This window comes from Austrofundulus limnaeus, unplaced genomic scaffold (assembly GCF_001266775.1).
Source record: "Austrofundulus limnaeus strain Quisiro unplaced genomic scaffold, Austrofundulus_limnaeus-1.0 Scaffold411, whole genome shotgun sequence".
In the NCBI taxonomy this organism is placed as follows: Eukaryota; Metazoa; Chordata; class Actinopteri; order Cyprinodontiformes; family Rivulidae; genus Austrofundulus; species Austrofundulus limnaeus.
In genome coordinates, this window is record NW_013952813.1 from 378,057 (window position 1) to 396,794 (window position 18,738).

The 18,738-nt window shown below is 40.2% G+C and overlaps 1 protein-coding gene across 4 annotated transcripts in view; it reads right to left on the reverse strand.

Annotated features, from left to right (window-relative positions):
- adgrb1a (adhesion G protein-coupled receptor B1a) overlaps window positions 1-18,738 on the reverse strand; it is a gene marked incomplete at its 5' end in the record, with an annotated part of 131,862 nt that overhangs the window by 95,894 nt on the left and 17,230 nt on the right. For all 4 annotated transcript variants that reach the window (XM_014024172.1, XM_014024171.1, XM_014024173.1 and 1 more), the window contains 3 exon segments: window positions 3,210-3,336; window positions 18,319-18,362; window positions 18,463-18,565. In XM_014024172.1, the coding sequence (XP_013879626.1) occupies window positions 3,210-3,336; window positions 18,319-18,362; window positions 18,463-18,565 (274 nt within the window).

The following is an 18,738-nucleotide window of genomic DNA, read 5'->3' on the forward strand; positions in this document are numbered from 1 at the left end:
AGCATATTGTTTGTGGGATTAGAATGTCCAACTATTTTCAGAGAAACTGTTAGAGTAGAAAAAGAAGGATGCTACCATCTTGAGCAAACCTTAACTGCTAATGCTAAATGTTAAAGCCTTCCTTTTACCCTTTTTTCTACATTGATTACAAGTCACAACTATGTCTGAATTTCTGCCTCCATGTGGAGAAAACCCAGCACACATGACCCAGATGCAACATGAGGTCCAAGCCTCCCAAACATGGGCAAGAACCTGACCCAACATCAGCGGAACAAAACATGAATAGGTGTGTGATGCACAAGTGTCAGTCGTTCAATTACACATTACACTAATTCATTCATTTATTTATAAATTAAACAGCAATTGTTTTTTTTATTCATCCTACTTTCATTCAGCAGAGATGCAGATGGCTGCTACATTAAAAAATATCTAAAACCCTTCACCCCTACATCATGATATCTGCTGTAGTCCTCTTCAGATTCCAGCTTTATCAGTTTTTCTTTCCCTCTATGCAGCATCGTAAGTCCTTATTTGGACTACACTTTCCTCAGTGACGAGAATGAGTTTAGGCCCAAAGCTGAGGAGGCTCCAAATGTCAAGGCACATTTTAGTACAACTCACTCCAAACCACTGGCAGAGAGGGAGGAAGAAGAAGTCCAAAGGTCAATGTTTCAGCACCATAAACTTCACACTTAAAAAAAGAAGAAAAAAAAAACAAAGAAAAAGAGAAACAATAAACCCCAGCTCAGTTGTCAGTCTTTGTTAATTCTAGTGAAGGTTTCATTTTCCTAGCCTCCCTGTCAGTGAAAATGTCTTAAAGCTTCCATGTTCCAATGATGCTGTTAAATGAAACGAGCTAAGAAAAAAAAAATAAAACATTTGATCAAAATCCTGCTGATGGTGACCAAGTGTCTGTTACAGCACACATTTGGTGTGATCCAAACTGTTGGGCCAAAGCTTTAACTTCTTATCAGACTGCTGATTTTAATGCAAACATATCATGTGATGAGCTAAACTGGGCTCATTTTCAGTTCAGAGTATTTTATTTTATATATTTTTTTTTCTGTTTTTTTGTTTTTCAAATCCACCAGTCTTCAAACTTGGGAGCATCACATGAGCAAGAAATTTAAACGTTGGTTCTGTTGCACCTTGGCATAGTCCAAAACCCTCAATTTTCACATCAGCATTCAGCCTCAAGGTTTCAGTGGTTTTAACTAACTCTGCAAAAAATCATACAGATCCAGTCCCAGCAGTCAGACAGACAGATTCAATCCCAGCAGTCAGACAGATCCAGTCCCAGCAGTCAGACAGATCCAGTCCCAGCAGTCAGACAGATCCAGTCCCAGCAGTCATCAGATCCAGTCCCAGCAGTCATCAGATCCAGTCCCAGTATTATTATTATTAATATTATAAATGAACAAAATCAGTATAGAGGCAATACTTGAAGAACTAATGGACCTGCTATTAGAGCTTGATTGATTTTTGACTACAATATTATTGTAAAACTTGTCTATGTAAATTACTAAAATCTAACAATACAACCATTTGAAACTTAAACTTTTCAGACCACCAGCTTTAAAAAAAAACTGTTCTCCTGTATCTGGCTTCACCCACCATTACAAGCAAAATATCTCCAGTCAGTGTGCAATGCATCTTGGGATAGGGTGAACCAAAAAGGATTCACCTGACCTGTCCCTCAAAAGGAGGAAAAAAGAGGACATATTTGTGGGTCTCAGATGAGGAGCCTTTGAATTTGGACAGCGTTTGCCCAGGTGCAGTGACACAATCGACCTTCGAAAGATGCAGGCCCTGAATTTAGAAACAGCTCCTGTTTATACAGCTAATCTGCTCCAATCAAGTTACACTCAGACAACAGGGTGATGCTGAGGATTTAAATGTGTGCACTTTCTATATATATATATTGTGTATGTGTTTTTGTATTTGTTGGTCTGTCTGTTAGGAAAACATGAGTTGAACCACTGGATGAAGACTCAGACAGGAAGCACAGGATGAACACAATCAATTATGATTTGGAGTTAACTCCAGTCAAGATTTTTGCCACAATTAATGACTAAAACTCAGTCAGTTTGACTGTTTGACCTAAAACTTGGTTTGGATGAGGCTGAGATCCTTCTCTCTGCATGTTAGCAAAATCTGTCACGAGCCACTGGCCAGAAAGTCTGCAGAATGAACCATTGCACATGCATCTGCCACAGCCAGCAGATCTTAGAAACCATAAAAATATTTATTACTCATTTTAAAATCAAATCTGCTTTGGGTTAGAGTTAGGATTAGCTGAGAGTCACACTTTCAGCTCCATCGTTTCTCATCATAAGCTGATGTCAGTGTGAGACTCTGGTCTGACCGGAGGCGGGTGATAGGCATTTCTTTAAAGGAATGTTTCATTTATTATTCACCAACAACATTTAACCAGCCAGAATCCCTCAGAAACACCCCCCCCCCCCTTTAGGCCATCGAGCAGAGGGTGAAATATCCGCTGCCTGCTGTGTCTTTAAGACAGCATCGCTGCCAACACTGTTACCACGGCAACTGGTGAACAAACTGCTTCTGAGGCAGTTTTTAGTCTAATAATAACTAATCACACAGAATGAGAATTACCCACAAAGACATGCTGCCATGTCACCACAGGAATCAGGCCATTTTCATACTTTGAATTTCCACATGGCCAGTTAGGCCACAAAGATCTGCCCCCCACCCCCCCACCCCCACCAGCACATTTGATTTGATTTACAGATTACTGAATCACCACGACAGACATGTTCCTCTGAGAAAGGCCCCGGTAACCATGGAGACAACACTGACCATCTCACATGAAGCGACATGCATCAGCTCTTTGTTTAACATGAAACAAGACAAATGAAGACAGACGTGTGTGGGGGGGAGGGGCTTCCTTATCATGTTCGATTTGACTCACGTGTGAATGGTGAATGGATGCACAGGTTCCCCCCCCCCCCCCCAACAATCAGAGATAAATAAAGATTGCTGCTTCTGCCAGCTTACAATAAGCTTTTAGAGCTTGGCATGTCCAGGAGGAGGGAAGGGAGGAGTGCCATGACGGGGGAAGGGAGGAGGGGGGGATAGAAGGAGGATCTGTTGATATGGAAGGACAATGACGCCCTTTGGGATCAAATATAAAACACTGAAAAGCCCAACAAAAAGGCAGCGAGATGGGAGGCTGCAGGACTTACCAGGTCCGATTGGAGCCGGGCTAAGATGGCGAAGGTGGACAGTCTGTCACACACGCATTTGGTTCGGAACGAGTCGACGAGCACAGCTCTGCAGCCCCTGGCAGACCAGGATCCCAGCAGAGAGGAGCTAACACACACACACACACACACACACACACCACACAGAGGCAGAGAAGAGCGATGCAGTGAATACACGAGGAAAAAGAAAGGCTTCAGATCCCAGCTCGTTTACACCAGCACCGGCGTTTTAATCCGTTTTTCCATCTCTGAGGCTGCAGCAGCAGAAGAGCCGAGAGAGGCAGGAAGGAGGAACACACACCGTAAACACAGCACCTCTGTCACATCATCATCATCATCATCATCATCATCATCATCATCATCATCATCATCATCATCATCATCACCATCATCATTATTAGTAAGAAGAAGATATCATACCAGGTCTTTTTTTTTTCAAAAGCATTATTCAAAAATCTTAATCATTACAACTAATCATGGCTGTTAGAATAGAAAACATTTGTATACTAACAAAAAAACTTTCTCTTCCTAATTTTTACATTTTTTTTACCCAACTTATCTGAGAAGTTGGTCAACAGCTAAACAACATCAAGAAACTTCTCTGAAGTAAACGATAATAATAATATCGGTTCCTTGAGTTTGACCTAAATATTCCTGCTTCATAGGATGGCATTCCTAAAGGGATATTTTGGTCATTTTAAGTGAGGTTCTGTAGAAATAATATCTTACCTGTTGTACATAACTTGGTTATAGTTTCAAAAAAATAATCTGTATTTAGTCCTAGTCAACATTCTGTTTATAAAACAAATAAATCAAACATATAGAAAGATGTTTAACCCTAAGATTCTCTCTTTTCCAACAAATTAAAACTGATTCTTATTTATAGGGATGCAGCGATATGAAAATTTCAGCCAATATCGATATCCGATGCTGTTATGGCCGATAACCGATATTTACTGATATTGCACAAACACACAACTTGTATTATATGCACACACTTGGGTCTTGTTTTGAAACTGTAAATAAACAACCAGACCTCTGACATGGCTCCTTACTTCAGTTTATCTTGGCTACACAGTGTCAATATAACTATCATGATCAAACAGATGTCGCTCAACCAACCATCTCCCCTCCCAAAACAGAAACAGAATGCTAAAAAATGGGAAATCAAGACTGGACGTTAAGATCGGCCCAGTTTTGCATATTGGACTGATATGATATTCTAAAAAAATGACCTATATCGGCAATACTGATATTAGTATATCGTGCATTCCTCCTTATTTTCCTGAATGCAAGGTTTTTAAATTTGGCTTTTTCTGACATGTTGAACTGATATGTTCTGCTTTGACTCAAACAAAGTCCTGACATCAGTTCAGAAATGAAAACAGCAGCTTACAATATTAGTGAGCTGAATGGATTTAAAGTAACAGTTAGAAAGGTTAACATTAACTGTCAGACACATCACAAAAACATTAAATAAATAATAAAACAGAAAAACAGAAAAGTGAAACAAACTGTAGATTAATGAGCCTGTTTCCTCCCTACTGACTGAGGTTCAGTATTCTGACTTCAGATCAGAATATTAGATTCTAAATAAATATCTTGATAATATGGATAATATGGATTATAAAATTCAACCTATTATTCTAATGTTTATATTAAACTCCACAGTCTTTGGAAAAACAAAAAGTGGTACATGCCAGCACTTCTTGTGCAGCCTCAGCCATGGCTGAGAGGAATTTCACCAAACTTTGTGAAACAACATAAAACAGAGAGTAAAGTTGTTTAAAAATGTTAAGTGGGTTGAAGAAGACAAGCTAATAAAAGCTCCCATGTTCTGAAACAAGCCCAGTTCACAAAATATAACTGTTCACATAATAAATAAAATAAAGTAAATACTTTACACAAAGCTCCACTTCAAAATGACAAAAATATTCCTTTAAAATAGAACCAACAGAATCATTGACAAGTTAGTAATTCTGCTGAGGTGCAGGTCTAATTCAGGAATCACATAAAGTCTGAAGGATGAAATCATCACCCTTAGAGCATTTCTTCTTCATCTCTTCATTTTGTTAGCCAATGTGAAGTTATGGTCGCGCTTTGGGGTGCGCGCGTCATCTCTCACCAGCAGTGGAGGTTTTTATACTTGGCTATATTTTGCTGTAGATTTTTCCAAAAGAACACATCAAAGTACACTTTATAACTTGTGAAAATGCTGAAAATAAGAGAGCAAAAGCTTGACATACAAACAAACTGTTTGAATGTTGCACGGCACGCACAGCCTTTGTGGAGTTACAAAAATTCTGAGGTGCACGACCACACACTAGGATACCGGGCAGGGCCAACATGCAGGGGCAGGGACGGCGTGATTGTGCCTTTATTGGCGCATGCCCCCTTGCGACACGTCATCTATAAACCTTGCTTCATGTGCAATGCTTGAAGTGGATTAGTACTCTCCAGTACTCAGTAAATAATTGTCTTTAGTGTTTCATCCAGCTGTACACCCTCAGCAGGGTCTTGGGGGATGCATGTGAGTTCCCTCAACCAGTCTACATGTGTTTTGTGGACTTGGAGAAGGCGTTCAACCCTGTCCCTTGGAGAGTCCTGTGAGAGGTACTCTGTGTGTATGGGGTACCAAGCTGTTTGATACGGGCTGTTAGGTCCCTGTGCGACCAGTGTCAGAGTTTGGTCCACAATGCCGGTAGTAAGTTGGGGTCATTTCCAGTGAGAGTTGGACTCCGCCAAGGTTGCCCTTTGTCACTGATTCTGTTCATAATTTTTATGGACAGAATTTCTCGGCACAGCCCAGGTGTTGAGGGGATCCATCTTGGTGACTTTAGGATTGCATCTCTGCTTTATGCAGATGGTGTTGTCATATTGGCTTCATCAGATTGTGATCTCCAGCTTTCACTGAAGCAGTTCGCAGTCGAGTGTGACGCAGCCGGGACGAGGATCAGTGCCTCCAAATCTGAGACAATGGTCTTGAGATGAAAAAGGACAGTGCCTCCTCTGGGTTGGGGAAGAGGTTCTGCCCAAAGTGGAGGAGTTTGAGTACCTTGGGGTCTTGATCATGAGTGAAGGAAGAAAGGAGCGGGAGATTGATAGGCAGATTGGTGCTGCATCTGCAGTGATGCGGGCGCTGTACCGATCTGTCATGGTGAAGCGGAAGCTGAGTCAAAAGATGAAGCTCTTGATTTACCAGTCGGTCTACGTTCCAATCCTCATCTATGGTCATGAGCTTTGGGTACTGACTGAAAGAACAAGCATCCAAAATGAGTTTCCTCTGCAGGGTGTCTGGGCTCTCCCTTAGACATAGGGTGAGAAGCTCAGTCATCCAGGAGGGACTCAGAGTGGAGCCGCTGCTCCTCCACGTCGAGAGGAGCCAGTTGAGGTGGCTTGGGCATCTGGTTAGGATGCTTCTTGGACGCCTCCCTGGTGAGGTGTTCCGAGCACGTCCCACTGGGAAAAGGCCCAGAGGAAGACCCAGGACACGCTGGAGGGACTATGTTTCTCTGCTGGCCTGGGAACGCCTTGGGATTCCCCCGATGAGCTGCCCCAAGTGGCTGGGGAGAGGGAAGTCTGGGTTTCTCTGCTTAGGCTGCTGCCCCCGCAACCTGACCCCGTATAAGTGGAAGAAAATGGATGGATAGATAGATGGATGGATGGATTATTATTATTATAATGTTATACTCTCATAAAAACATGCCCAAAGCCTTGCTTTGACTCATTCATGCATGTTTGAGAAATCCTACAGCATTTTTAGGCAGCCATGCTGAGGAGCAAAATAACAGGTGGGGACCAGAAACACCTTTGGGGACCAGAAACACCCCTGGGATGTGTCTTTAAGCCAAACTTCCTCATGGCAGAGCAACCCACCCACCTCCATTCCCCTTTCCCACACACCCCGCCCATGACTCTTGCAGGCTCTCAGGTGAAAATGAAAGTGAAACTGTCTGCTGAGCTCTCAACATTAGTTCTCACTCAGTGAAGCTCTTTTCAGATTAAAAATACCTTTGAGGAAATGTATTTTCAGATGCCAAGTAAGCTGCATCATAGCAGCCCCCCCCCCACCCCGCACCGAAATGGGCTAAACAGAAGTGGAAGGTGATTCTTAAAGAGACAGAGGCCAATTCCAAGGCGTTTAGAGAGGAAGTGATGAGAAGATAAGTTTATTTTCTATTTAAACATAAAACAGCATTTTAATAAGAACTAAATTATCATATATCACATAGATACTTTATTATGGTATAGTATTTAAATGTATGCCTGAGAAACACATAATATTGCCCCTTTAAACATGACAGTGGAGCAACACATCTCAGTCAGTGCTCCCTCTTCCTGTGGGCTAATAAATCCCTTCTATTTGACTGGCAGGAAATAAAATTCTTTATTAAGAAAACTAATCAAGTAAAACTACAGCATTTTTTTAGAACCTAAGTGTGCCTAATTATTATGGTCTGTTTGGCAAAGGCATATTTAATGTGACTGCAGAGCAACAACCACCAGCATTTTATAGAAAAACCTTTCATTTTCATGACGTTAAATGAATCAGATAAGTATGTATTATTATTTATTTAACTGCTTTGGTTGGTAGGAACAGGAAAGTAATTGGTCTTGGTCATATCAAATAATTAGATTATTGTAAATAATGAATGAATGTGTGAGTTAAACAGCCACTGCTGGTAATACATAAATGATTGATGTTTTATTTAAAGATAACTTTAATAAAAGTATAAGTAACTTCAGACTTCTACATAATTAATTGATTAATGATGTAATAAACGTGTTATGCAACACAATGACATAAAGCTGCTCTACCTGTTTACCATTTAAATCCAGTGCAGCTGGACCTAAACCCTAAATCTCTCCTTTTATTCTTTGATTGGAGACAGGTTGGGGCCGAGTACCTGGGCTTTGGTCTTTTCACTTTGAGCTGTGTTCATGATATTTGACAAGTTTCAAAGTTCCTGATAACACTTGTCCTAGCTGTAATGTCCTGGATAAACTAAATGCTGTGATACTTGCATGGCTGAAATTGCTGAAGGTCTGCTGACTCAGGTTTCACACAATAATAACTGCAGAATCTAGACTAGACTTATAAACAGGAACAGTCATTAGAGCATATTTGGTTCTGAGTCGTGGCAACAGGAAGTGAGTCAGTCCTGACTTTAGCACATCACCTCTAACAGAATCCCATCTGTTAGGACTCGGAGCCGTTTCTCTCTAGGCTCAAGGTGATTAAGTCTCTCTGTGAGCCTCACAGCAGCTTGCAGTCTTGCCTCCTCTGTTTAATTGGATAATTTAGGTGCTGGTCCAGCAGCACTGAGAGAAAGGATGTCCTCTGCCAAGTTAAAGGCCACATGGCAAAAAGCAGAGTAGAACAATAATGAAGGCTCTGAGAGGAAGGAGGATCTGTGTGGGTATGATTTATGATTTGATCAAAATCAAAGATGAAGATCTAATTTGTTGAGTTTATTGTTGTTTTAACAGGCTGGGGTCTTGGAACTCTACAGTTTGCTCTTAAATAAAATACTACTTATTTTATTAACCTGGGATACTGGAAACACACACACACACACACACACACACACACTTGCATCACACATTTAGCATAAATTAATAGATTACTGCTAAAATTAGAAATATTCTGATTTTACCACAGTTATGAACTGGTTAAGAGTGCTGCATTGTAATTCAGGGAATAGGTTTGTGGAATATTCTAAACAATTTCTACATTTAAAAATGTGATTAAGTCAAATTTATTGGGAAAGTATAATGTCATATAATGTTTAGTGAATATAGGGTGTGAAGGATGCCTATAGTTGTTTTCGTGTTTTACTTTTTCAAATTTGGAGATTGTTCAAGCTTAAGTTGTTGTCTGTTTGTAGTTGTTCTTTTATTTTTCCTGCACACTTTTCATTCAGTGTTTCATATACTTTGTTTTTTTAATGTTTTTTTTTGCTTTGTTTCTTTTAATGTATGGAATAAATTATTTAGGAAAAATAAGCTTGATGAGATATTTGATTTGTGTCCTCAAGTTGTAAACACATTGACTGCATTCAATGTTGTTTTGACTAAGGTGCAGCAATTTATCTTGTCCACTGTGTGGTACTAGTCCACAGTTCATGAGCATGCTGTGAAAACCTGTCTTGTGTGAGAAGAAGAGAAACAATGTTGTTGTGATGTTTTCCTCCTGTAAAGAGGATGTGTTCTACCCATTTGTTAAAATAAAGAGAGAAGGAGAGAAGAGAAATCTCCATCCACTTTATTCCTTCAAGCTCATCGCTGTTGATGCTGCCCTGCTCAACAGGTTATGGACCCTGGAGCAATATGAAGAAGAAATAATATTCATCGCCCACTAGCAGCAAAGCTACGAGGCGTTAGTAAGGTAACAGGAGCAACATTGATCAACGAGAAGCAAGCAGACTGCCTCAACTAATGTTTGGTGGATATGAGGCCAAATAGGAACTTTGGGAAACTAAAATCTAAGCTAAAGTCTATCTACAATTGTCAGGCCTAAAAGGCACTGTTCCAAATGAACGTGAGGAAATATTTGTGGTGAATGGTAAGAAAAGCCCCTGATAACGGTAGAAAAGTGGTAAACATATTGAGTGACTATTTTGCTGGGAAAGGAAAGTCTAGAATTATCAACCTGTACACCACGCTGACTTCACTTCAGAAAACAAGGGAAAAGATGGTTACAAATTACATCATCAGAGCAAAGGCCGCAATCACAGCGCTTCGCACCACAGGTGAGGATTTAAGCAAAGTCCTACTGATTGCTATGGTTTTAAAGGGAAAGCCTGAAAGTTTTAAACTATTTAAACTAGTTTTAAAATATTTTGTGTCAAAGGCGAACTGTAATGTAGTGCAGTTATTGTAAAAGCAACACACTCAATACCTCCAAGTGCAGACATAAAGACAAACAAGATGGAGTGAAGAGGATTGTACTGTAGATGAAAGAAGCAACAGATCCAGATAGACTGCAGCAGATTATGTCTTCAGGATGGAAGATGCAGACATCAAACAGCAGCAACATTAACAAAAAAATGTCTATTGTGGACCACTGGGGCCACCTCACACATCATTAATGAGATGACCAAGTTTAAGAGCTTTGATGACACATTCAGCCTTTTCCACACGTTCCTTTTGTGCAGTAGCTTGGCCTTTGCCTTCCTACGCAGTTCCACTTAATTCTAGTTTCGCTTCACTGCTCCGTCTGGGATTTCTCCTGTAGGCAAGGATCTCTTTGGGAGCATTTCATCCGGGCCAATCAGAGAACAGAACGTTGATTTTCTGTGCAATGTCTGCTTGTAGTTTATTTTACCTGGGCCAATCAGTAAACAGAAGGCAGAGTTTTGAAGGACGTCGATTTTCTGCGCAGTGTCTACTTGTTAGTTACTGTAGCAATGGCAGTGGAGGAAATGAATGAAGCCAGTCTGTGTTGATAAGGCTTCCAAATTAAATAAAAATTGTTTGACAAAGCCTGCAGCTCTCACTCAACTCAGTCATCTCCTTCAGCTCGGTACTTCTCTCCTCTCAGTTGGGTTTTTCACAGCGCATGCGATTTCCGGTTAGTTTCTTAGCTTAGCCTTCTTCATAGTGTCATATTGTGGCCAAACGATTCAATCATTTAAAACTTCAGCAGAGGCCACGCCTCCAGCAAGAATTGCTTCTCTATAGCTGCGAGTCAAGACCCTCGTACGAAACAAAGTGAAGGACAAGGGTCTGGTTTTTTACCAGGCTAGTTGTGCAGCTAAGGTTGACACAAAACAATAACTGGATGAACTTTGAAGATTTTCAAAAATAACTGTTTCCTGTGGATTATATTTCCTTTAGATTATACTCCCTATGGATTAATGTATCTTGCTCTTCATGAACTGAGGTGTCATCAGACACAAAAGCACCCATGCTCCTAAAACCTGGAGTCTTTAATGGTCCTGGGTGTCATGCTTGACACCAACAATGGTTCCAACATAACTCTCAATTATGGTTTGTTGTGCTTCAAGAGTCAACTGGAGTGACCTTGTGCCCAGTGGGGAATTATGTAGCATGAAGTACCTGTCTTCACACATGACCTCTTGACCTTACAGGTCATTATTCTAACTAACTGAACACTGTTCTGAAAAAAGATTTCTTAGAGTCATACTTTGACCTAGCTTTTCATTAGACGTGTCCTTGGCAGGCAAATGAAGTTAGCGTTACTCTCTGTTTATTCTTTTGGGATTAAAAAGATTATTAAAAAAGAGAAAAAAATCATTAGATCCTGTAATGTGATTTTTTTACTTTTTAAAGGTATTGTTCAGGTGATATATGTATCACACTAGTTGAACTTGAAAGCAAGTAAAGAGCTGTGTCAAAAAGAAACTAATTTTTCCCACAATGAATACTTGGCAGAAAGTGATCAAGCCGACCCCCGGCTGGGGGTTCTATGATGTGTGCTAAACTGGAAGCAGCTGACTGAGGCTATTTTGATATAAATCCACACCAACCACTTTACAGAACCTGCTATTTACTTAACCTCTCTGTGGTGGCCTTAAGGACAGCTCTGACTTGGTTTGGACCCCAACCAAGAGGGTTCAAAAGTTAGCTGCCCCACCTCCAAAGAGACAAACTTGGATGTCACCAACAATTGGTGAGGGTTTCAAGTTTGTACCTGAGCCAGGGATTACAAATACTCTGAGACAGACTGAGACAGTTTGATATATCTTCTAATCTGTAGTAAAACTAAATAACTGACTGGCTATGGTCGGTCCTAGTACATAGACCCAACCTCAGCGTCACTGACTCCACTGATCCCCGCCCCATCTCATGTGTTGTCTGATCTAAGCTTCCTCCCTGCCCAGACAGTCTAGCTCTATCGCGAGTCGTTTTTTGTGCATATGACCATATGTTTCTGATGTAAACATAGATTCAGAGAAACTTTTTTTAAAACTCAATTTTCCTATTGTGTATTTCTAGCTGCTAAAGGTAGCGCAACACGGTTGCCACATGACCTGCTCACCTGTTCCCCCATGTTGTGTTTTGTGTGTTTTTTCTTGAATGCGTGTTCTTAACTGCAATTTCATTCCACATTGCATCCCTGATTTTATGTTTAAATGCCAATAAAGAGGATTTCTAATCTCTTAAGTTTGTAATAAGATTCATAACCTTTAATCTGACCAAATTCTTAACAACCCTTCTCCCAAAATTGACAAAACTTTATAGTTTCTAAAACTGGGGCTTTTGTCAATTAACTACTAGAAGACAAAAATATTTCCTTTGGGGAAGTATATTGTTAAACATAAACCTTTACTTAAAATTAGACTAAAATAACATCAAGTCTGCTTTATTTTTACCTTTAAACTATTTTCTAAGCCTGGTCTTTTATGTTATTTTTTTTACTACTTTTATTCATTATTCAATTAAGTTTGATTCATTGAAACTCTTCATTGTATGGATCTTCTTCTACTCCATCCAGTTCTTCTCTTTTCTGACCACCACTACTCTTGTAATAAATTTCCACAAGAAAAAAAAAACAATTTGACTTCTTCATAATTGAGTTTTCATTGTTTATTTAAAAAGGTTCCCTAAATCGTACAATCTCATGCTTTGGTAAATGACTGGGTGAATAAAACCAGTAAACACTGATCTGGTGCCCCCTACAGATAAAACTAGTTCTGATCTGCATCCTTGTTTCTTCTACACAAAGTAAATGTGGAAACACAAACAGAAAAATGAGGAAGAAAAACTGCTTGTAATCAGAAGTTGTGCTACACAGAAGGTGCTGCTAAGATGGAAAACTTGAGGAGAAGTTATAGGCAGTCTTCTATATCTCACAACATGTACTCGTCCAGACCTGAGTTTTATGGTAAGCAAGTTAGCACAATATTACCATGAGCAAAACAATGGGTAACTGTTAAACATGTGTTAAAATACCTCAGAGAGACAAAAGACAAAGAACTAGTGCTGGGCAGTACACCGGTTTATACCAAAACCGTTTTTTAATTAATTACTTTATTTTCTTTATGACATGAACTTTTTAAATACAGACATACTGGTTTAAATAGCCTCAACACATTTGGAACATTACGTCACACCCACCAGTGAACTGTTTCACTGGGGAAAATTTTCCTTGCAGCAACGCTATGCACATTAGCAAGCTAATGTTCTATTTTGTGTAAGCTCCGCCCTCTAAGGCTATCACCGATGGGCATCCCTCCGCGCCTTGCGTGCATTCTGAATAAACCAGTAGTCTATGCCCCCGTACCATGGGGCCCCTCCTCCGGGACGCATATAAGCCGGCCGGCCTGGAGCTCGCCTCCCTCCCTCTTTTTCTTCAGCTGCTGAGCTATTAACTATGCTTTGAACTTCGACCATGCCCAGCTAGACAAAGATTTGCCCCGCCTGCGGCACCGGACACGTGCTGACCTCTGACCTGCATGTGGTGTGTGAAGGTTGCCTCGGCACCGAACACGCCAACCAGGGCTTGGCGACGGATTTCGCCTGCCGAGCTTGCAGAAGATTGCCGCTAGAAGAAAGACAACGGCGGGCTGAGTTGTTCGCTGAGATGGATGAAGACATCGACGCTTTCGCGTCTGTGGCAGTCGACGATCTCATCTCCTTTGAACCGAAGTCGGAGGACTCCGCTTCAGAGGCCGAAGACGACAGCGGTGACCAGACCCACCCCTCCCAGGCGACTGCAGTCAGGAAGAGCCCAGTAACAATGCGTAACCAACGTTAATGTTGGAGCAGCTTCTGAATAACTGGTGGCAGGTGGCAATTCCGCTGCTGCTTAAATTGAATGACATAAAAAAACTTGTTTTTGCCATAGCTGAATGTTGTATACACCTCTTCAGTGACAAGATGTACAAAAAAATTGTGTACAAAGACAACCAGGGAACAATTGCTTTAGCTAAAAACCCCATAAGCAGAAAGATGTAAACATGTGGATGTTAAATATAATTTTGTAAGATTCATTGTGAATGCAGGGAAAATGTGTCTGTTTTACTGAACTACTGAAGAAAATCTACAATAACAATAAACATTGTCATTGTTATGAACACTAAGCTACGTGCCACGGACACACTTATTCTTGTATTTGACCCAGTCGCTTCGTGGGAGCATCCTGGTCTCATGATTGCTCAAATGTTTTAATTTAGCTAGTTGCAGCACCATAAAACACAGGTAAGAAGCAGGAAGTAGTTTAGGAAGGAGGCCTGAATAAAACACATCTGCAGAGCCTCGTGATGTCTACTTCAGTTGAAGACAATGAGTTGGACTCTAGAACCAGAGTTTGTGGGGTGGGGGGTGGGGGTGGGGTCAAACCCAGAATGCAGACAGAAGGATCTCACTGGTTTTATTACAAAACTAAATCTAACAATGCATAAGGAAAAGACCAAGACACAAAGACAGTAGGGCCACTTTGTTGAACGTTACAAATCCCTGAGAAGAAGACAACCAAGAACAGGTGAGTGTGGGCGGGGCCAGAGCAGAATACAGAGACACACGATCTTTTCATGAAACAAACAAAACAGCCAAAAACTCACAGATCCTAAGAACCAGAGGGCATTCGGTATTTTCAGATCACAAATACTGATGGAGAAAATCAGTATTTTCAACAAAAATAAAATTTCCATGTAACATGCACAATAAGTCTTGCTAAAGTTTGTTGAAAAAGCTGAAATTTAATAAAGTTAAAACAATCATGACATAAACTAACATTAGCAAAACAAAAAAAATTGAATATAGATTATCTAAAGGAAATTGTAGCTAAAAGTTACCATCTCCAAATTTGTAGTCAAATGGTAAAACTAGCTGAAGAGTGGCTAAAATTAGCAAAACTGTAGCTACAAGATAATGTTTGAAGTATAGTAGCTAAAAAAGTAAAACCAGCATAACAATAGCTTTTGGTAAAAATTTCTGATGAATTTCTATCAAAAAAATAAAATGAAGAAAAGGCAAATAATTTTAACCCTATAAAACTTGCCGTGATGTCCTGAATGAGCCAAACATTTGGATTCCTGAAGGATAAAAACAGCTGAAAGTCTGCAGAAAAGGTTTTGCTAAAACAGTAAAATGAGAGTGAATGCTGACTCAGTAAAAAACTACAACCCCCACTTTAGACCATGAAGTGTGAGAAACATCAACCCCAAGATTCTTAGTCATCTACGTCACGATCAATCCAAAAAACGGTAAAAACAAAACAAAAAATCCTCCACTTAAAACTGAAGATGTTTTGCTTCCCATCAATTAAAGCCACCAACATGGAAAGTTAAACATTTTCAGCTTCACAATAAAAGTCTGGTTAGGCTTTTTGTTTTTTTATAGCCTTTTTCTTTCTTTCCTTCCCTTTTTTTTTTTTTTTTTTGGATCAGCCACAAAACCATTTGGCCCAAACCTCTCAGAGGAAATGAAATGTTTTAACTCTTTCATTTCCCCTGAGTTCATCCATCTGTCAACTGCAGCCTTTAAATAAAGATCTATGAGTGAAAACACTCCTTCAATCATGCTGAACAGTGAGTCAGGGGAGGAGTTTCAGAGTTGTGAAAGACAACATTAGACTGACACCACATCACATTCAGGCTAAGTATTTATAGCCCATGAGACAAGCAAACTAAGCAGTGGTGTCAGGGAGACGAGCTGAAAGATTCTTGGTATCGATTGAGAGCAGAGCGTGGCTCAGCAGCCTCACTGCTCTTATCAACATGACAAGGACAGCTCCTCACATTCCAATTTCTTTTCCAAATATTAACTCATTAATCATAGCTGCTGTCCAAGATGGATTTTAATTTTGCACTGAACATGTCTGCCTCCAACCCTCAACCTGACACCCAAACACAACAAGATTGGATTCTTTGTCCTTGCCTTGCCTCTGTCTCTCCCACCATGTTGTCTCTCATCAGCTGACTGCTGGATAAGAGTGAGTCAAAGAGATGTGAGCGCTCAAATCAAACAGCAGTTAGATCAGACAGGTTGTTGACTCAAGCTGAGCAAAAACCACAAAGTGGCTGGATTTTGAATCCAGGGAGAATGAGACAAGATGTTTACACATATTCATTGAGTTTTTGTAGGTTTTGTTGTTCATTATTGCTGACAGGTAAAGGAGTGGTTGTGTTTTTGTGCCTGTCTCTTTGTGAATATGTCTGTTAGCAAAATATCCGATCAACCCCTGGACAGATTTCAATGAAACTTTCAGAAAACATTTATTGGCCATATACTGTAAGCACAGCTAATCCACTTTAGCCAAACAAAAGTTCAACAGTTATTGAGTTAAAATTTATTTTATTTACAACACATCTGATCATCTGCAGACATAACCTTTTTAATCAAACAAAAACTACAACTCAGACGCTTCTCAGTTTTGACGTCAGGCTAAACCTCTGCAGGAGAGAGGTAGCAGCGGGTGATATGCATTCTCTGAAATGAAGAAGCACTTTCAGCTGAATCCAAAGCCTTTGAATGAGGTGATAAATGTTCTGCTCTCCTGTAAGACAAGTGCACACACTCATCTAAATGCAAATGTCCAAATCCATATAGCCAAATTTTCTCCTCTTTGTTTTTCTCCCTCCCAGCTCCCACTCGGTCATGCTTGCACTGATTTGTCGTTGTAAAGAAGCGGCGTATTTAGGAGGAAGGCAATAATGAGTGGTACTTCCAATCTGCCCACAGAAGCAGCCAAATTAAACCGTTCAATATGCATCTTTTCTTCCCTTCATCCTTCATTCTCACTAATCGCTGCGACTCTCAGAAGACTCTCAGCAGCTTCCTGTCTTACATGATGAAATGGGAGCTTCCAGCAACACTTTTAATTTTCCACATGTTGCGTCAGTGTGGTAGCAGTGATAGTGTTCCCCCAGCTTATCACCTGTTACTGTGGGGACACCACAGAGCGACTCTCAGAGGAAACATGGAGTCTCTGAAACTTCTTTAGGACTTACATGCCTAGCATGCCTTGGAGAAAGGGCCCTCGGAGATCAGAATCGCTGACTTACATCTGATTACAAGGTTAAATGGGATTTGTGAGAAATACACACACTTCTTTAAAAAGTTATTTTTTGTCTGATTTTTATAACTTCCTCATATAAAAACTGTTTGCAGCTGTGATTGTAATATCTAATGCCGATCTTGGTTGTTCAACATTTAACATCAGTTTATTGACCCTTTGTGTAGGAGCCATGACGGGCATCGGAAGTGAGGGGGAATATTGAACGGAGCAACTGCAATTGTTTGCCTGAGTTGTTTTTGCCTGTATAAACATAGAGGTTTTAGGTAGAGGGTTTAAATACTGTATTTGGGGTCCATCATTTTCATCTACTCAGAAAGTTCAGAACAAGAACAGATTTGATGTTTTCCCGATGTTAGTCAGCACCACATCCTGGCACATTTTACAGCAGACTGAAAGCAGAAGGTTTTGGACCTTCAAAACCCAAACTATGCCTGTGCCACTGAATTTAGTCTTTTCCATTCATATCAACCAATTTTGTCTGCTTCTTTTTCAGCTGTGGATGCTTGTTCACTCAGCTGTTAAGCTCATTTCGGTGCTGCATTGTAGGTAGCATAGTATAAACAGAACAGTAATGCTGAGCAGTGGTGTGAAGTCCATCCATCTAACTTCTTTAAAGTCATATCACCACTATCAAAACATTTTCTACCAAGACCTATATCATTATTGAATTATCATTGTCCAGCACTAATATGAAGTGCATTAACATTAATCCTCTTACATGTAAAAAGTGTTCACTGCTGATCTGTGAATACACTGAGAGCTGCCAATTTTTATAGTTGATGGTTGCGATCTATCAAAGTCTTCGGTCCTCAACCAGAGGTATGCAATAAAATAACAAGTTTGGTTTGTTTCCTTGTCTGATTGTGCAGCTGACTGTGCTTCACCCTTTGACCATTTTTACAGATAAATCAACTAAATAAGAGTGATATTAGGCTACCATGTGCCTGTTTTTTACTAGCTGTACAGGAGTATACACGTGCATAGTTGTTTTGATGTCCGTCATGGCAGAGTGGGCTACTTTCTGAATAGCATGCATCACATGCAAAGGGTCAATAAAGAGTCCAATCAGTGCTTGTAGTCTGACAAAGAGTGAACGGGTTTTACCTTTCGCTCTCATCCCAGGAAATACACGTCTGGTTGGTGGTTCCCTGAGAGATAAAGAACAGAGAAAATCAGGCGCAAACAGTAGAAAGAATGTTAAGTCATTATATCAAGTTCATTTTTGGACAAACCAAAGTTATTACTGACATTGTACATGTGAGCAAACTCCACCACAACAGAACTGGAGAGAGAGACAGGAGTGGGCTTGATGGCCACAGACAGAACCTTCGAGTTTAGGACCGTGTTGTTTCTACAAGACAACAAAAACAATTAGAAATTAAATTATGACAATATGGCTTCCCTACAGGCAGAATTTTTTACACTTGAATACATTTTTAAAATTTCTTCTCAAAACTTACCTACCCACCTACCTACCTACCTACCTACCTACCTACCTACCTACCTACCTACCTACCTACCTAC